Source organism: Carcharodon carcharias, chromosome 15, assembly GCF_017639515.1.
Source record: "Carcharodon carcharias isolate sCarCar2 chromosome 15, sCarCar2.pri, whole genome shotgun sequence".
Taxonomy (NCBI): Eukaryota; Metazoa; Chordata; class Chondrichthyes; order Lamniformes; family Lamnidae; genus Carcharodon; species Carcharodon carcharias.
The window spans coordinates 85,712,330-85,726,488 of record NC_054481.1 but is presented as its reverse complement, the minus strand read 5'-3'; the positions used below and the strand labels follow the sequence as shown (position 1 = coordinate 85,726,488).

At 42.6% G+C, this 14,159-nt stretch overlaps 1 protein-coding gene across 1 annotated transcript in view; it reads right to left on the bottom strand.

Annotated features, from left to right (window-relative positions):
* Positions 1-12,820, bottom strand: part of epha8 (eph receptor A8) — a 564,125-nt gene extending 551,305 nt beyond the window's left edge. Inside the window, exons 1-2 of the mRNA XM_041206570.1 lie at positions 12,716-12,820; positions 4,765-4,829 (exon numbers count right to left, since the gene is read on the bottom strand). Coding sequence (XP_041062504.1) covers positions 4,765-4,829; positions 12,716-12,791 — 141 coding nt within the window. The 5' untranslated portion in view covers positions 12,792-12,820. The remainder of the gene's footprint in view (positions 1-4,764; positions 4,830-12,715) is intronic.
* Between the last annotated feature and the right edge of the window lie 1,339 nt (positions 12,821-14,159).

The window sequence follows — 14,159 nt, the reverse complement described above, 5'->3', positions numbered from 1 at the left end:
TGTGACAATAGGACAAGGAAACACAGCTTTAAACCAATAAAATGTTGAGATGAACAGAAGGCACTAGGCAGTTCTCAGTGAAAGGCGAGGTACTTGAAATCTCTGTGATCCATTCCTGCAATTGGTCCTGAGGCAAGCAGCGCATTTTTGAAACCAGAATAAATAACAAGGTTCCAGCGGAGAGGTGACAAGTGCTGATTATGACTCCAGTAAATTGAATATTCCTTAAAGCCAAGCCTATTACAAAATTCTGGACAAAGCTCCACAGGCAATGAAGTATTTTTGAAATGTAGTCACTTTTGTAATGTAGGAAACACAGTAGCTCATGTGTGCACAGCAAGGTCCAGCACTGAGGTAAACCAGATCATTTCTTTTTGTAACGTTGTTTGAGGGACAGGCCAGGGTCACAGGGAGAACATCCCTGTTTTGCTGTGAATTGGTATCATGGGATATTTATATTAAGAATAGCATTGGCCAAGGTCAGAATTGGGATAACTCCCCATACACTCAGTGTGTTGTTGCAGAGACACAACTGAGAGAAAAAGAAAAAGAATAACGTAAACGAAAAACTTTTAAATTGTTTCTTTATTCTTTCACAGGATGTGGGCGTCACTGGCTCAACCAGCATTTATTCCCCATCCCTTATTGCCCTTGAGAAGGTGGTGGTGAGCTGCCTTCTTGAACCGCTGCAGTCCCTGCGGTGTAGGTACACCCACAATGCTGTTAGGGATGGAGCTCGAGGATTTTGACCCAACAATAGTGAAGGAATGGCAAAAGAGTTCCAATTTAGGATGGCGTGTGTCTTGGAGGGGAACGTGCAAGTAGTGGTGTTCCCATGTATCCACTGCCTTGTCCTTCAAGTGGTAGAAGTCTTTGGAAGGCGCTGTCAAAGGAGAGTTGGTGAATTGCTGCATTGCATCTTTTTTTAAGGTACACACTGCTGCCACCGTGCATCAATAATGAAGGGAGTGAATATTTAAGGGGGTGAATGAGGTGCTGATTAAGCGGGCTGCTTTGTCCTGGGTGCTGTCGAGCTTCTTGATTGTTATTGGAGCTGCACTCATCCAGGCGAGTAGGGAGTATTGCATTGCACTTCTGACCTATGCCTTGTAGATGGGGGGCAAGACAGGAGACAGGGGATGAGTTACTCACCACAGAATTGCCAGTTTCTGACCTGTTCTTGTAGCCACTTTTAAGTTTCTGATCAATAGGATGTTAATGGTGGGAGTTTCACTGATGGTAATACCATTGAACGTGAAGAGAATGTGGTTAGATTTTCCCCTGTTGGAGATGGTCATTGCCTGATACTTATGTGGTGCTAACATTACTTGCCATTTATCAGTCCAAGCTTGAATATTGTCCAGCTATTGCTGCACATGAGCATGGACTGTTTCATTATCTGAGGAGTCACAAATTTTGCTCAACATTGTGCAATCATCAATGAACATCCCCACATCTGACCTTATGATGGAGAGAAGATCGTTGATGAAGTAGCTGAAGATGGTTGGGCCTAGGACACTACCCTGAGGAACCCCTGCTGTGATGCCCTGGGGCTGAGATGATTGACCTCCAACAACCACAACCATCTCCCTTTGTGCTAGGTATGACTCCAACCAGCGGAGAGTTTTCACCACCCCACCCCACTCCCGATTCTCATTGACTCCAGATTTGCTAGGGCTGCTTGTTGCCACACTTGGTCAAATGCAACCTTGAAGTTGAAGGCAGTCGCTCTCACCTCCCCTCGAGTTTCATTCTTTTGTCTATGTTTGGCCTAAGGTTGAAATGAAGTCAGGAGCTGAATGACCTTGGTGGAATCCAAATTGATCATCAGTGAACAGGTTATTACTGTGTACTTGATAGCACTGTTGATGACACCTTCCATCACTTCGCTGATAATCGATTATGAGGAAAATAATTGGCCGGGTTGGATTTGTCCTGCTTTTTGTGTTCATGACATACCTGGGCAATTTTCCATATAACCAAGTAGATATACCAGTGTTGTCACTATACTGAAACAGCTTGGCTAGAGGCACAGTTAGTTCTGGAGCCCAAGTCTTCAGTACTACTGCTGGAAATTGCTGAGGCCTATAGTCTTTGCACTACCCAGTGCCTTTAGCTATTTTTTGATATTAAGTGGAGTGAATTGAATTGGCTGGCATTTCTGATGATGGGGACCTCAGGTGGAGGCCAAGATGGACCATCCACTCGGCACTTCTGGCTCAAAGTTGTTGCGAATGCTTCAGCCTTATCTTTTACACTGATGTGCTGGGCTCCTCCATCATTGAGGCTGGGGATATTTGTGGAGCCTCCTCCTCCAGTGAGTTGTTTAATTTTACACCACCATTCATGACTGTATGTGGCAGGACTGCAGAGCTTAGATCTGATCCATTGGTTGTGGGATTGCTTAGCTCTGTCTATCACTTGCTGCTTATGCTGTTTGGCATGCAAGTAGTCCTGTGTTGTAGCTTCACCAGGTTGACACCTCATTTTTAGGTATGCCTGGTGCTACTCCTGGCCTGCCCTCCTGCACTATTCATTGAACCAGGGTTGATCCCCTGGCTTGATGGTAATGGTAGAGTGGGGAATGTGCTGGGCCATGAGGTTACAGATTGTGTTCGAGTACAATTCTGCTGCTGCTGATGCCCAGTCTTGAGTTGCTGGATTTGTTCTGAATCTGTTAAATTTTCAATTTCATATTGCTGTGAAATAACCTTTATTATGGATTGCTTCTCATAAACATTTTGAAAGTTTTTAAAGCATTTTAATTGTCCTGGGGCTGAGATGATTGACCTCCAACAACAGTTGTGTAAGTTTGCAGTGGACAGACAAAAACTGCAACATTTGTTGGGCTGCAACAAAAAGGAACCATGTGGTGAGATCTGGAGAAAGCAAGCTGAAGTCTACAGCAGAGATTAGATGCACCTCAGCCCACTGCATAGGTTTGGCTTCCCGTTACCGCACTATTTACTACCAACAAGTCAGGAGTGTGACAGAATTCTCTCCACTTGCCTGGGTGAGCGTAGCTCCAACAAGCAAGAAGTTTGATATTGTCCAGGACAAAGCAGCTGCTTGATTGGCATCCCATCCACAACAATAAAAATTCATTCCCTCCACCATGCACTGTAGCAGCAGTGTGCACCATTTACAAGATGCACCGCAGGAACTCACCAAGACTCCCTAGATGGCACCTTCCAAACCTGTGACCTTGACCACCTAGAAGGACAAGGGCAACCGATGCATGGGAACCCCACCACCTACAAGTTCCCCTTCAAGTCACTCACCATCCTGACTTGGAAATATATCGCTGTTCTTCCACTGTTGCTGGGTCAAGATCCTGGAACTCCCTCCCTAACAGCACTGTGGGTGTACCTACACCACATGGACTGCAACGATTCAAGAAGGCAGCTCACCACCACCTTCTCAAGGACAGTTAAGAATGGGCAATAAATGCTGGCCTAGCCAGTGATGTCCACATTCCATGAAAGAATAAAAAAGCACTTGATGCATATTTAGGAGACAACTGTAGCAGTTGTATTTGACTAAATCTTTGGCAAACTACAATTGATACTTTCTTATTCTTAATGGGATTGAAAAATTGAACTGGCTCAGTACTGACAGTATTAGTGGCTCCATAGAAGCTGTGAATTGACAATTGTGTGTGCTGGAATTCAAAAACATTTCCTACGTCATGCCTCAGTGCTGATTTTCCAAGCTTGCCATCCTATCCTTCACCCCTTAACCATCAAAATTGTTCTTCTTTAGGACTGGGCCTAATGGTAGATAACACTTCAGACCTTTGCATTTCCAAGTGATGCAATAAAGATAATATTCATTGAAATGATCAGATCAGTAGCTCCAGCAGATGGAATGTGGGATTATCAAGGAGTGGTGGGTTTGTACTTCTGCATTTTAACTCACAAGTTTAAATTATGTGAATTCTCATTCAGGCTGATGATGACCTACATTGAAGTGGGAATAAGTTGAATTGTGGGAGAGGGAAGAGGGAGATAGAAATATCTGAATGGAGTGTACGACTGTTGACCACACATGTATCAGGCAGTTAGAATGTTGCTTCACCCTATCAGCCACAGCAGAATTATAATGTACAATTGCCTGGCCACTGGAAGCTAGCACACTAATAGAATACAAGAAATTAATAAAGCCCATTACATTTCAACAAAGTGTAAGATGGAGTCATTAAAAACCAGTGCTACAATCAAATCCAGTCAAACAGATTCACTTTGGACCATAATTCTAGCCTTGGTTTATAACTCTATGCAGGAGAAATGCGTTTACCTAATGCCACTTCTACCAGCACTATGTAGATTTAGGTCCAGTACCTCCATACCCGCATGGTATTCCTCATTGATATCATTCAAAAATGTTGCAAACTAATTTCTTCCCCATAATCTATCAAATACAACAATGCGGTGTGCTATTGAGCCAATATATCTTGCAGTAGTAACCCAAGACTGAGAACAGGAATTAAGGAAGGTTACCAAAAAGTTCAATAAAAGCATCCTGAAAGAGTTGAAAAGAGAAAAGTGAGACTAACTGTATTACTTCTAACTTCAGAAAGATTAACAGATCAGGGATAAATGTTCAATCACTTAGAGAAAGGTTGGACCTAAAGGAGAATAATACAATCACAGTACGTACCGACTTATAACCACTTGAACTTCTGACACAGTTTACATGTTATAAATAAAAATGATCACATCTTTGTATTAAATCAATGAACCTGTCTGCAGTGACTTCACTTACCCCATTGTGAGGATAAGTCAGCCATCCCCAATCTCCTTGTATCGATTCTGTATCTAGGAGGTTAACTGAAATAAAGAAGAGTTTTTCTCATGTACAGTTTATAGCATAAAAGAATCATCTGCCTTTATGTAAAACATATTTATACAAATTCCATTAGTGTACATAGGGCTTACTTAAAAAATAAAGAACTTATTTGACGTTGCATACTGGCTCAGATGCTGTAATAATTGACACTTTTAAAGAAATTACCGCCAAATGAAAACGTTAAATTATCTTTCTGCAAAGTGGGCACATTTCTATTTCCGATAGAATTCACTGGGTCCTTTTGAAAGAATTATCTGTCTGCAGATTATTATTTCACATGCTAGAGACTCCTCTCCTCTGCTGCTCAAGGTTACCCCAGTGTAAGGTGACATGACTGCAAGTGCTACTAGTCAGGCATGAGCAGACAACTAGTACCCATTACACTTGGCCAAGCTTTGCCTGGATTGTTCAGTCATGTAGGCAGGTTAGATAGTCAGGGGTTACATACTCCAATTGGTTATCACTAAAACCTCCCATATTTAGATCTGGGGATACTTAAATTAGCACAGTTGGAGAATTGCATCATTCGGCTGCTGTGCGGAGATTGATATAAATGCCTAGGCAGATTTAATCCACCAAATGCTCAGCATTTTTAGATTGACTTAGAAACTGCATGAACACTAAAGTGTTTTTGGGAGAGCGTGTTTGTGGGTTGGGGGGGGTTGGGGGGGGGGAAGTAGTGCTGATGCAATGAATATATTACAGTGTAAAGAGAAAGGAAAGGATTTGCATTTATATAATACCTTTGACAACCACAGAATATCCAAAAGCAATTCAAAATCAATGGAACAAAAGAAAGATATTGCGAATGCTGGAAATCGGGAATAGAAACAAAAAATACTGGAAGTACTCAGCAGACCTGGCAGCATCTGTGAAGAGCTGACAAAAAGTCAACGGCCTGTTTCTCTCTTCGCAGATGCTGCCAGACCTGTTAACTATTGCCAGCACTTCCTGTCCCTATTTCAAAGTACTTTGTAATATAACCAGTGTTGGTAAGTAGGAAATGTGACAACCCATTTGTGAACAGTAAGGCCCCACAAACAGCAATGGCTAAAGGATTTGGTTTAGTGATGTTCAGTGAGGAATACTCCCTGGTCTACAAAATATTTGAAAACGTTCTTATATTTGTACTGGGGGGGGGTTATAGTATAGAGTTTGGCTCAATGCAGGGTGATTTAGATTTTACCTTGAATGAACTGTGCATTGCATTTCAGTGTAAAAATCTGCAAGTGTCATTGTTTCTGCATGAGGGTGCCTGATAATCTTTAATCTTTTTAACAGTAGCATGGAGCCAACTATCCTGTCCAGTCTTATTAATATTCTATTCAGACGTCAGCTGGGAGACATGAAACTAGCAGCAACTGTATCCAAATGCTTAGTGTACAGGCACCAGTCCCAGACTGACTCCTATAATGTGGAAAATGCCTCAAAGTGATACAAGAAAATGTGAAGATTCAAAAAGTTTTTTTTTCTCTGATTTCATCTATTGCATTAAGTCCTATTACTTCCTGTTGCTGTCGGGGCATTCAAGGGAGAAATGCAAGATCGGTGATAGGGGGCTGGCTGCTTTGATTATATTTTAAAAACTGTCTGATTTACATCCCACCTGATTTTCATTTCCATTGACTTCAATAGAAAACAAAAATCAACAGAGTGTACAATGAGGGACTGGTTCACTATCATCAGTTGTGTACTATTTGTCAAGGTGCATTTTGCTTCTCTGTATCTCCAACTCCTTTCTGCCCTGGCTGAACTTGTAAGAATTTTACAAGAGAAATTCCCCTCATTATACAAGATATATGGAAAATCTTAACACATATGATAGGAAATAATGAAAATATCAGTTATATTCCACTATAATTATATCAATCTAATATAAACATTGACAGATCAAATAAATGGTCCAAAAGGAATTTCTGTACACAGGGGTAGATCTTGGTTTTGTGTGAAGTGGGATATAGGTTGGAAAGCCTATGTTATATTTCTCTTGAAATCAATTGCAATAAAAATGAAGTTGTACAAGGAGTGGCCAATTCAACATCACCCATTTATACCATTACATCAAGCCCAGAACTACCCCAGAGGGTGGAGAGAAAGTGAATGTCACTCTCAGATGTACTGGTTGGAGCAGAAAGTATTGATGCATTTAATGGAAGGTTTGAATCATGGAAATTTACAGCATGGAACCAGGCCATTCAGCCCATCATGTCTGCATCGGCTTGTCCAGACTAACCCATTTTCCAGCTCTCGGTTGTAGCCTTGAGTGTTGTAGCACTCCTAGGGCATACCCAAGAAGTTTTAAAAAGTTATCAGGGTTCCTGTCTCCACACACCCCTCTCCCTGGCCCACCTTTCAGGCAGAGTTCCAGACCCCAACCACCCCCTGGTCTCCCAAGTCCCCTCTAAACTTCCTAACACTTAATCAGGTGCTCCTGGTTATGGACTCCTCAAACAAAGGGGAAAGGCCCATCCCATCCACTTAATTTAGACCCCTCACTATTTTATACACTTCCAATAGGTTTGCAGCCAAAGAAAACAATGCCAGCCTATCCAACCTTTCCTCGTGTATAGAGGGAAAGGTGAATAGAGGGAGGGATGAGGTGAGACGAGCTGTCTACGGTGGGAGAGGTTGATGCAGAATTTAAACTCCAGCATAGATCTCTTGGGCCGAATGGCCTCTTCCTGTGCTGCAGATTCAATGTGTGTAATTAAATGTGGGAAAAATGAATAACGTATATTTAAACATGTGCCAACGTACAGGCTCATAAAAGGTCAAGTTGAAACAGCAAGAATGCCTATCATTCCATGAAAATGACGCCCACGCCATCTCAAATGGCCAACTAGCTTCAGATCCGAGGATGGAGGAGGCGAGTGAGTGATCTGTGCTAAAATGGAGATTGAATGAGTGAACAGCACGGAAAGACTGCAACTGGAGAAGCTGTCCCTCTTCAACTTTTCATCAGCACAGACAGTGCTTCAGCAAGAGGGGACTCGGTGCGGACACTCCGCAGAACCATCCACACTCCTGCGAACAAATGTTTTAGATCAGCGGCTGTTCCAGCGCAAATGATAGGCTGGCAACTGCAAAGAAACCCTCTTTGCTGAACTTTCCTTTCAACTCTAGCCAGGAGGTTAGAAAAGTGATGTTTTTAATGGGCCGCGATTAATATTTCAGGATCCCAGCACCATTGCTGTTCTTGTCTCTCGGTTGATCCTATAGATTTTACTGAGTCCCTGTACAGGAGACTCGAGAATAACTTGAAGCCAGGCTGCACTCAGAGTCTACTCTTAGTCCAGTGCAGAACATGGGATTTTCACATCCCGCTCCTTTTGAAACTAGTCCCCAATTCAGTCCTGCTGATTACTCCTTCCTCAGTGTCTTTGTCACTTGGGAAGGAGTGTTTGATTTTTTAGCACTCGGCAGGTACTAACTGGAGTTGGAGAGTGTTGCGCTCCGAGTGGGGACCTGGTTGGTACAAATCAAAATTGGTGTAAGAGGGAACAGAAAACCCTTTAACAAGGTAGAAAATCCTCAAATCTTTTCCCTACAAATGTGCCAAGGCCTTCCTCTGTCAGCTGACTGTGTCACTGGTTAATTTTGGAGTTGATAAACATCAGGCTTCAGTTTATTTTTTAAGGCCGGCTCATTTATTTTATATAATGAAAGGTTTATACCGCGTTAAAGTTCTCTGTAAACGTGGAACAAAGCTGCCCATAAACAGGCCGACAGTGTGATTTGTACAACAGGTTAACCCTGAAGGCGATAAAACATCAGCGAATGTCAATTCCGTTCTAATTCAATCGGCTAAATGTTTTTATTTTCTACTCCGATGGCCGACTTCATAAAACGGAGCTGGCAGCTGAACTCTGGATCTGATCAGGTTAGATTACACTTGTGTAAGTCATTGAGAGGGGTGATATGTAAATTAATCCGCCTGATTTCAGCTCAGTGGCCAGTGCGGATATGATTTCTGTAACTCAGTTCAATTTAAATTGTTGCAATTTAAATGCCAACCAGGGCCGTCATTGAGGGTATGAGACAATCACCCACACAATCAAGTGGTCAGAACTGAACTCTGACTAGAGAAATGACCCTAACTCCCCAGAAATGGGCAGCAAAGGGTCAGTGAAATGAGTCTACCTTGTCCAGTGATTGTTTCAACCCAGCCACACTGAACATCAACTTTAAATTGTGCCACCTGCAACTCCATGTCTGGCTCTTCGGTTTAACATTTCCAGCTGCCCTTTAGTGATCGGGCGAGGGAAATAAAGCGAGTTTACTGCAATTTGAGTGAGTCCCGAAGTGAGGCCTTTTGCTGTAGTTTCATTAACGCACTGGAGTACAGGAGCCGCTCGCTGTGTCTTATAAACCAGCTCCAAGTGTTTAACTTTTGAATTGACATTTAGCGTTATCTATACTAGTGACCCGGAGCTTTCTCCTGTCCCTCCCTCCTTCAGATATTGACATATCCAGGATGTGTAGAAGGGCTAAAAATGTTGGGATGGTTTTCCTTAGAGGGAACAGGGTTAAGAGGTTTGATTCATATTCGAACTCAAGTGCGGGTTGGCGTAAATCGGGACGAACACTTTTTCCAGTGACGGAAAGATCAGTAAGTGGAGAACCCAGATTAAGTCAAAAAATCAGATGCGGCTATATGTTTTTTTTTTACTGGGGTTGCGGTGACCTGGAAGGGCGGTGGAAGCAGATTCGATAGAAACCGCCAAAAGGGAATTGGATAAATACTTGGAGGAGAAATACTGAGCGTCAGCGGAAGAGCAAGGAGATGGGATGAATTGGATAACTCAAGGAGCCGGCACGGGTGCAGAGGACCGAACGGCCTCATTCTATATCACTCTATGATATTCCTGATTTTACATTTCCGATTTTTAGTATTTAAAATCTTGCAGTTGGCTGTCACCCGGTTTAGAATCCGTGTCTTGTCTTCAGTTTGAATATGCCCTACATGGTTTATCTAAAGGTTCATACAGAGATGTTATAAAAACTGAGTTTGAGAATTGTATTTTATATATTAGTGTAACCTAACAGCCATTTGCAGCTACTCAACTAAAATAATTACAGGATATAAAATGACCAAGTAATTTGACCTTCCATCCTGTTAATTTGTTTGAGTTAATTAAAGCCGGTTATTTAGTTTATATTTGAAAGTCCCTATACCTTCCTCTGTGATTAATATCCTGCCTTAATTCTAGTTCTGCATAATTTATTGATTAACGTAAGTTAAAATGCAACTCTGAAATTTCCAAGCAATAGAGTTTACAACGGGATATCTAGTCCTACGAATAACCCGCAGTCTTACGAGCACTAAATCCCCAAGTAAAATGTGCAAAATTAGCGTGTGAGAGATGGAGGGGGGAAAACACGCATAATTTACGCCATCAAAATTCATTTCATGGTATTTGCAACTTTTAGCAGGATCTTGATTGGAAGACGGTGGTGTCAAAGAGAGTAATAGTGCGAGATTAAAACTCGCTCGTGTTCTGGCACCTACCGCACATTCGATTTTCGGTTTTGAACGGCGGCTGCTTCGAATAGTTTTGGGGTTAATTTAGAAGTGAAGTGAGGTTCCCTAACGATTTCAAAAACTTGGATCAAAGTATAATTACAGTTCGACCTTGGAACTGGGATTGGTCCAACAATCACACGGGGAGAGTAGATTAAGCAGTGTAACTGAGTTTCAGCTTCGTTAAACCAACTTCGGCTGAAATTGTACACAGTGTTCAAACGTGATAAAACTTTAACAAGCGCTGATTGTACCTTCCGCCTACGGTGATGTCCGTTCGTGTTCGGAAGTTGCGAATTGTCGGCTATAAAATCGTAATTTAATTCAATCGTTTTAAATTGAATATTTTTTTTCTATGCAAAGATAATTTAGAATTGACCTTTTATTAAATTGCACCTCCAGCGAATTCACTCTCTGAAGCAGCGCCGAGCTATTTTGACATTTAAAAGCGCGAAATAAATATTTTCAGCAGTTAGACGCTGAACCAGTTTCGGAGTTTAACGATAATTTGAAGCGTTGACGGTTTTATTCCGATAAATTCCAGAGGTAACAATGTGCAAAGCTTCCTGGATCCCAAAACAGCTCCGCTCCTTAATCTTTATTTTAGCTCTTAATTCATATTTAAATGAATTAATAAGAACCGCTTTGCCGATTTAAGAACAGCAAGAGCACTCGCCTTCCTGACAGGAGGTGACTTTTGTGGGAATACAAGCAAAACACCAGAAACCTGAAATAGAAACAGAAAATGCTGCAAATACTCAGCTGGTCAGGCAGCATCTGTGGAGAGAGACAGAGTTAACCTGCTGAGTGTTTCCAGCAGTTTCAGGTAATAAAACAGTGAATTATTTATTTTTAAATTCAGATATCTGGAGTAGGGTAAAGTATGTGGTTAAATATTGTGAAATAAAATGGTGCAGTCAGAATATAGATAAATGTCAGTGAAAAAAAACTATTTGAAAAACTAGAAAAGAGAAGCAATGTGGAGATGTATCTGCGCTTTGGAAATTTAATCGGGCGAAACTGCAGCGTAATGTCCACATCGGAGAAGCACGGTTTGAACAAGACATCATGTCAAAGTGCCGATTTGTATAGATCGGCGGATGTTCTCGGTACCGGGAGGTATGAGATGAACTTCATTTTATTTCTATTTAATTTCTTAAACACACACACACACAAACTTCGCTCTGACCTTGTCTGAAATGTTGCGTCTTTTCACAGAACCAGCAACGCCAAACATTTCTCGGCCAGTGTTTGGTTCACAGGAGGTTAGGTGCTGCTAATGAAGACATCTCTTCGCGCACATTAAAATCTTACCTGGCTGTTTGCAATGATGGCCTGAAGAGAGCCTCCAGACATAGAGAGAAATCGGAAGTTGCTGTTTCTGTGCTTGTTGACATTATACATGGAGGAGAATTGAGCAACACTTTGTGCAGACCTAATATTCATAACCATGCACTGCTTTATAGTTTGGTTTTTAATGGCTTTTAAAAGGCGAGAAGTAAGTTTAATTTCCACAGTGACGTTTTGAATGTAGCCAGTCAGAAGGGGAATCCATGCCCCTGGCGTTTCATTAGTTCGAGTGCTTACCGGTAAGATCCTACATCGATCTCCATTAGTTCCCAACTCTTAAAGTTTCGAACACTTTCATTGTTCAAAATTAAACAGCCGTTTTTATATGTTTTAGTTAACTGGAGCTGGTCAAAAAGCAGATTAATGTTTTTTTTTTCAATGCCGAGCCCCATGGAGGATATGGACAATGTGGCAGGTTTAAAAATAAAATCAAGAATAGATGTTTCATCCAAGTTGGTTTGTCCGGTTAATCCCAATAATGGGATATGAACACTCTCTCTCTGTATTAACATTTATGCCGTGCCGAGGTAGGAACATCAATAGTACTTTAAATAATTCTATGTTTCTGTCAGCAAGCTTACGAGCTGCTGTTTCACGTGGGTGAATCCATACAGAGCTACTCTCGGCTATACCCCTACCTCAGTCTGAAAGCCCCCATCGCCTAACATCTGCTATAACTAACCCCATCAGTAACACACACTCCACATCGTCGTGACCCTGTTTAAAGGCAGATGATGATGGCTCTGAGGTTTGTGGGTCTGCTGCACCGTGCCCAGTCAAACCCAAGAGGTATACTCAATAGCCCTGTCAAAACCATTAGTGCCACGCTTCTGTGCTCGGTTTTAGAACAAATTGCACTTCGACATTTTATGAGAAAACAGATTTTTTTAAAAAAATTAGACGGCAAGGTCTCTTTAAATCTGGGAGCCAGCGATTTGCGCTCTCCGCTTTACATTGCAGTTGCGATTGTGGTGTCGCGAGCGCTTGGTCTCTTACCTTCGTTTGGCGGAAAGTAGATGCATTGTGATCTACAGAACATATTCCACAAGAAGAGCCAGACCCAGCGTCCCATAGCTGCTGCTGCCGCCGTTAGTCTGTGTACACAAACACACAAGCTGGAGTGGCATCTGAACAGCACTCAGTACACTTTAAACTGCAGCGACCGGCACACGCGGGGGAGGGACAGGACCGATTCAGGTGCCTGTCAAAGCCGCGGACCAATCACACCCGCAGAATACATCGCTGTACCCAATCGGAGCCTGGGAAATCAAACCTCACCGTCCAATCAGAGAAGCCAGGCCGAACCCGGCTGAATTTCCAGGCAGGAAATGAAGCTTAAGGTTGGGACGGAATATTCCAGCATTTTAGCTGCAAAGGCCTCACCAGAACTGGATGGAAAACTCCCAAATGCCCTGTCCACCCAGACATCACTCCACAGGAGGCTTGGAAACTCACGCAGAGGCTGAGAGAGAGAGAGAAAGCAGCCTCCTTCACCCAGTGTTCTTACATTCTCAACTTCCAGTTTATGTCAATATGCCAACCCGCCAAAAACCTGCGCCCGAGACCAGTGATGGGGTGAAGTGGGAGCGATCCCAATTCTGTTAAATAAAATCTTGATGAAGATTAACCTAGAATTTGTCACTGGCAGAGAATGATCATCTAGTAATTCAACTCCAACTCCGTGGAGAACATTTCAGCTCTATATGAATCCCGTTTTTTTTTCCAGTGTATCTGAGCTTAAAGTCCTCCTCCCTGTGAGAATTATCGAGGCAGCTACTTTGAAAACCGAACTCCGTGTCTTTACAGTTTTATTGGAACCACTTGACGGGTATCTGAGTATCGGTTCCCGTTCTTTCCACTCAGTCCCCTCCAATTCCAGATTTTCACACTGAGTTATCTCAACCAGGATATTTTAACATCGACACTTTATTATTTAAGGAATCCCGGTGGGCGCTTGTCCCCAGGTGCAGTTGGACACAGATTGTTCAATATAAACTTTTCCCTTTCTGTACCGCAGCCTCCGTCGGTCAGTTCCCCACCCCACCCCACCCCACCTTACATGGGGCTACGCAGCCGGCAGGTGATTTTCTCTAAATTACAAAGGTTCAGTGAGGATTAGACCGTCATTTATAACTCCAGCACAATGTTTCGACTCCTGTGAACGGCGACTTGGTTTGAACGGCGCATCCCTGTTGAGACCCCCGGTAAGAGTCTGGCTGAATTCCCACCTTAGGTCCTGCGTCTCATCAGGAATGGTCGCGGTATGACCGAGCAGACACGCGATAGTTATTTTGGGACCAGTTCTCCTGTCTCCATCCTCACGCATCAGCAATCTCTTAAACAGAAAGAGTAACGCACGCTATCAGCATCCAGAAATCTCCAGGCAGACAGACCTACCTGCCTCCCGCCAACCTTGATCGCTCTCTAATGTTCTAAGATA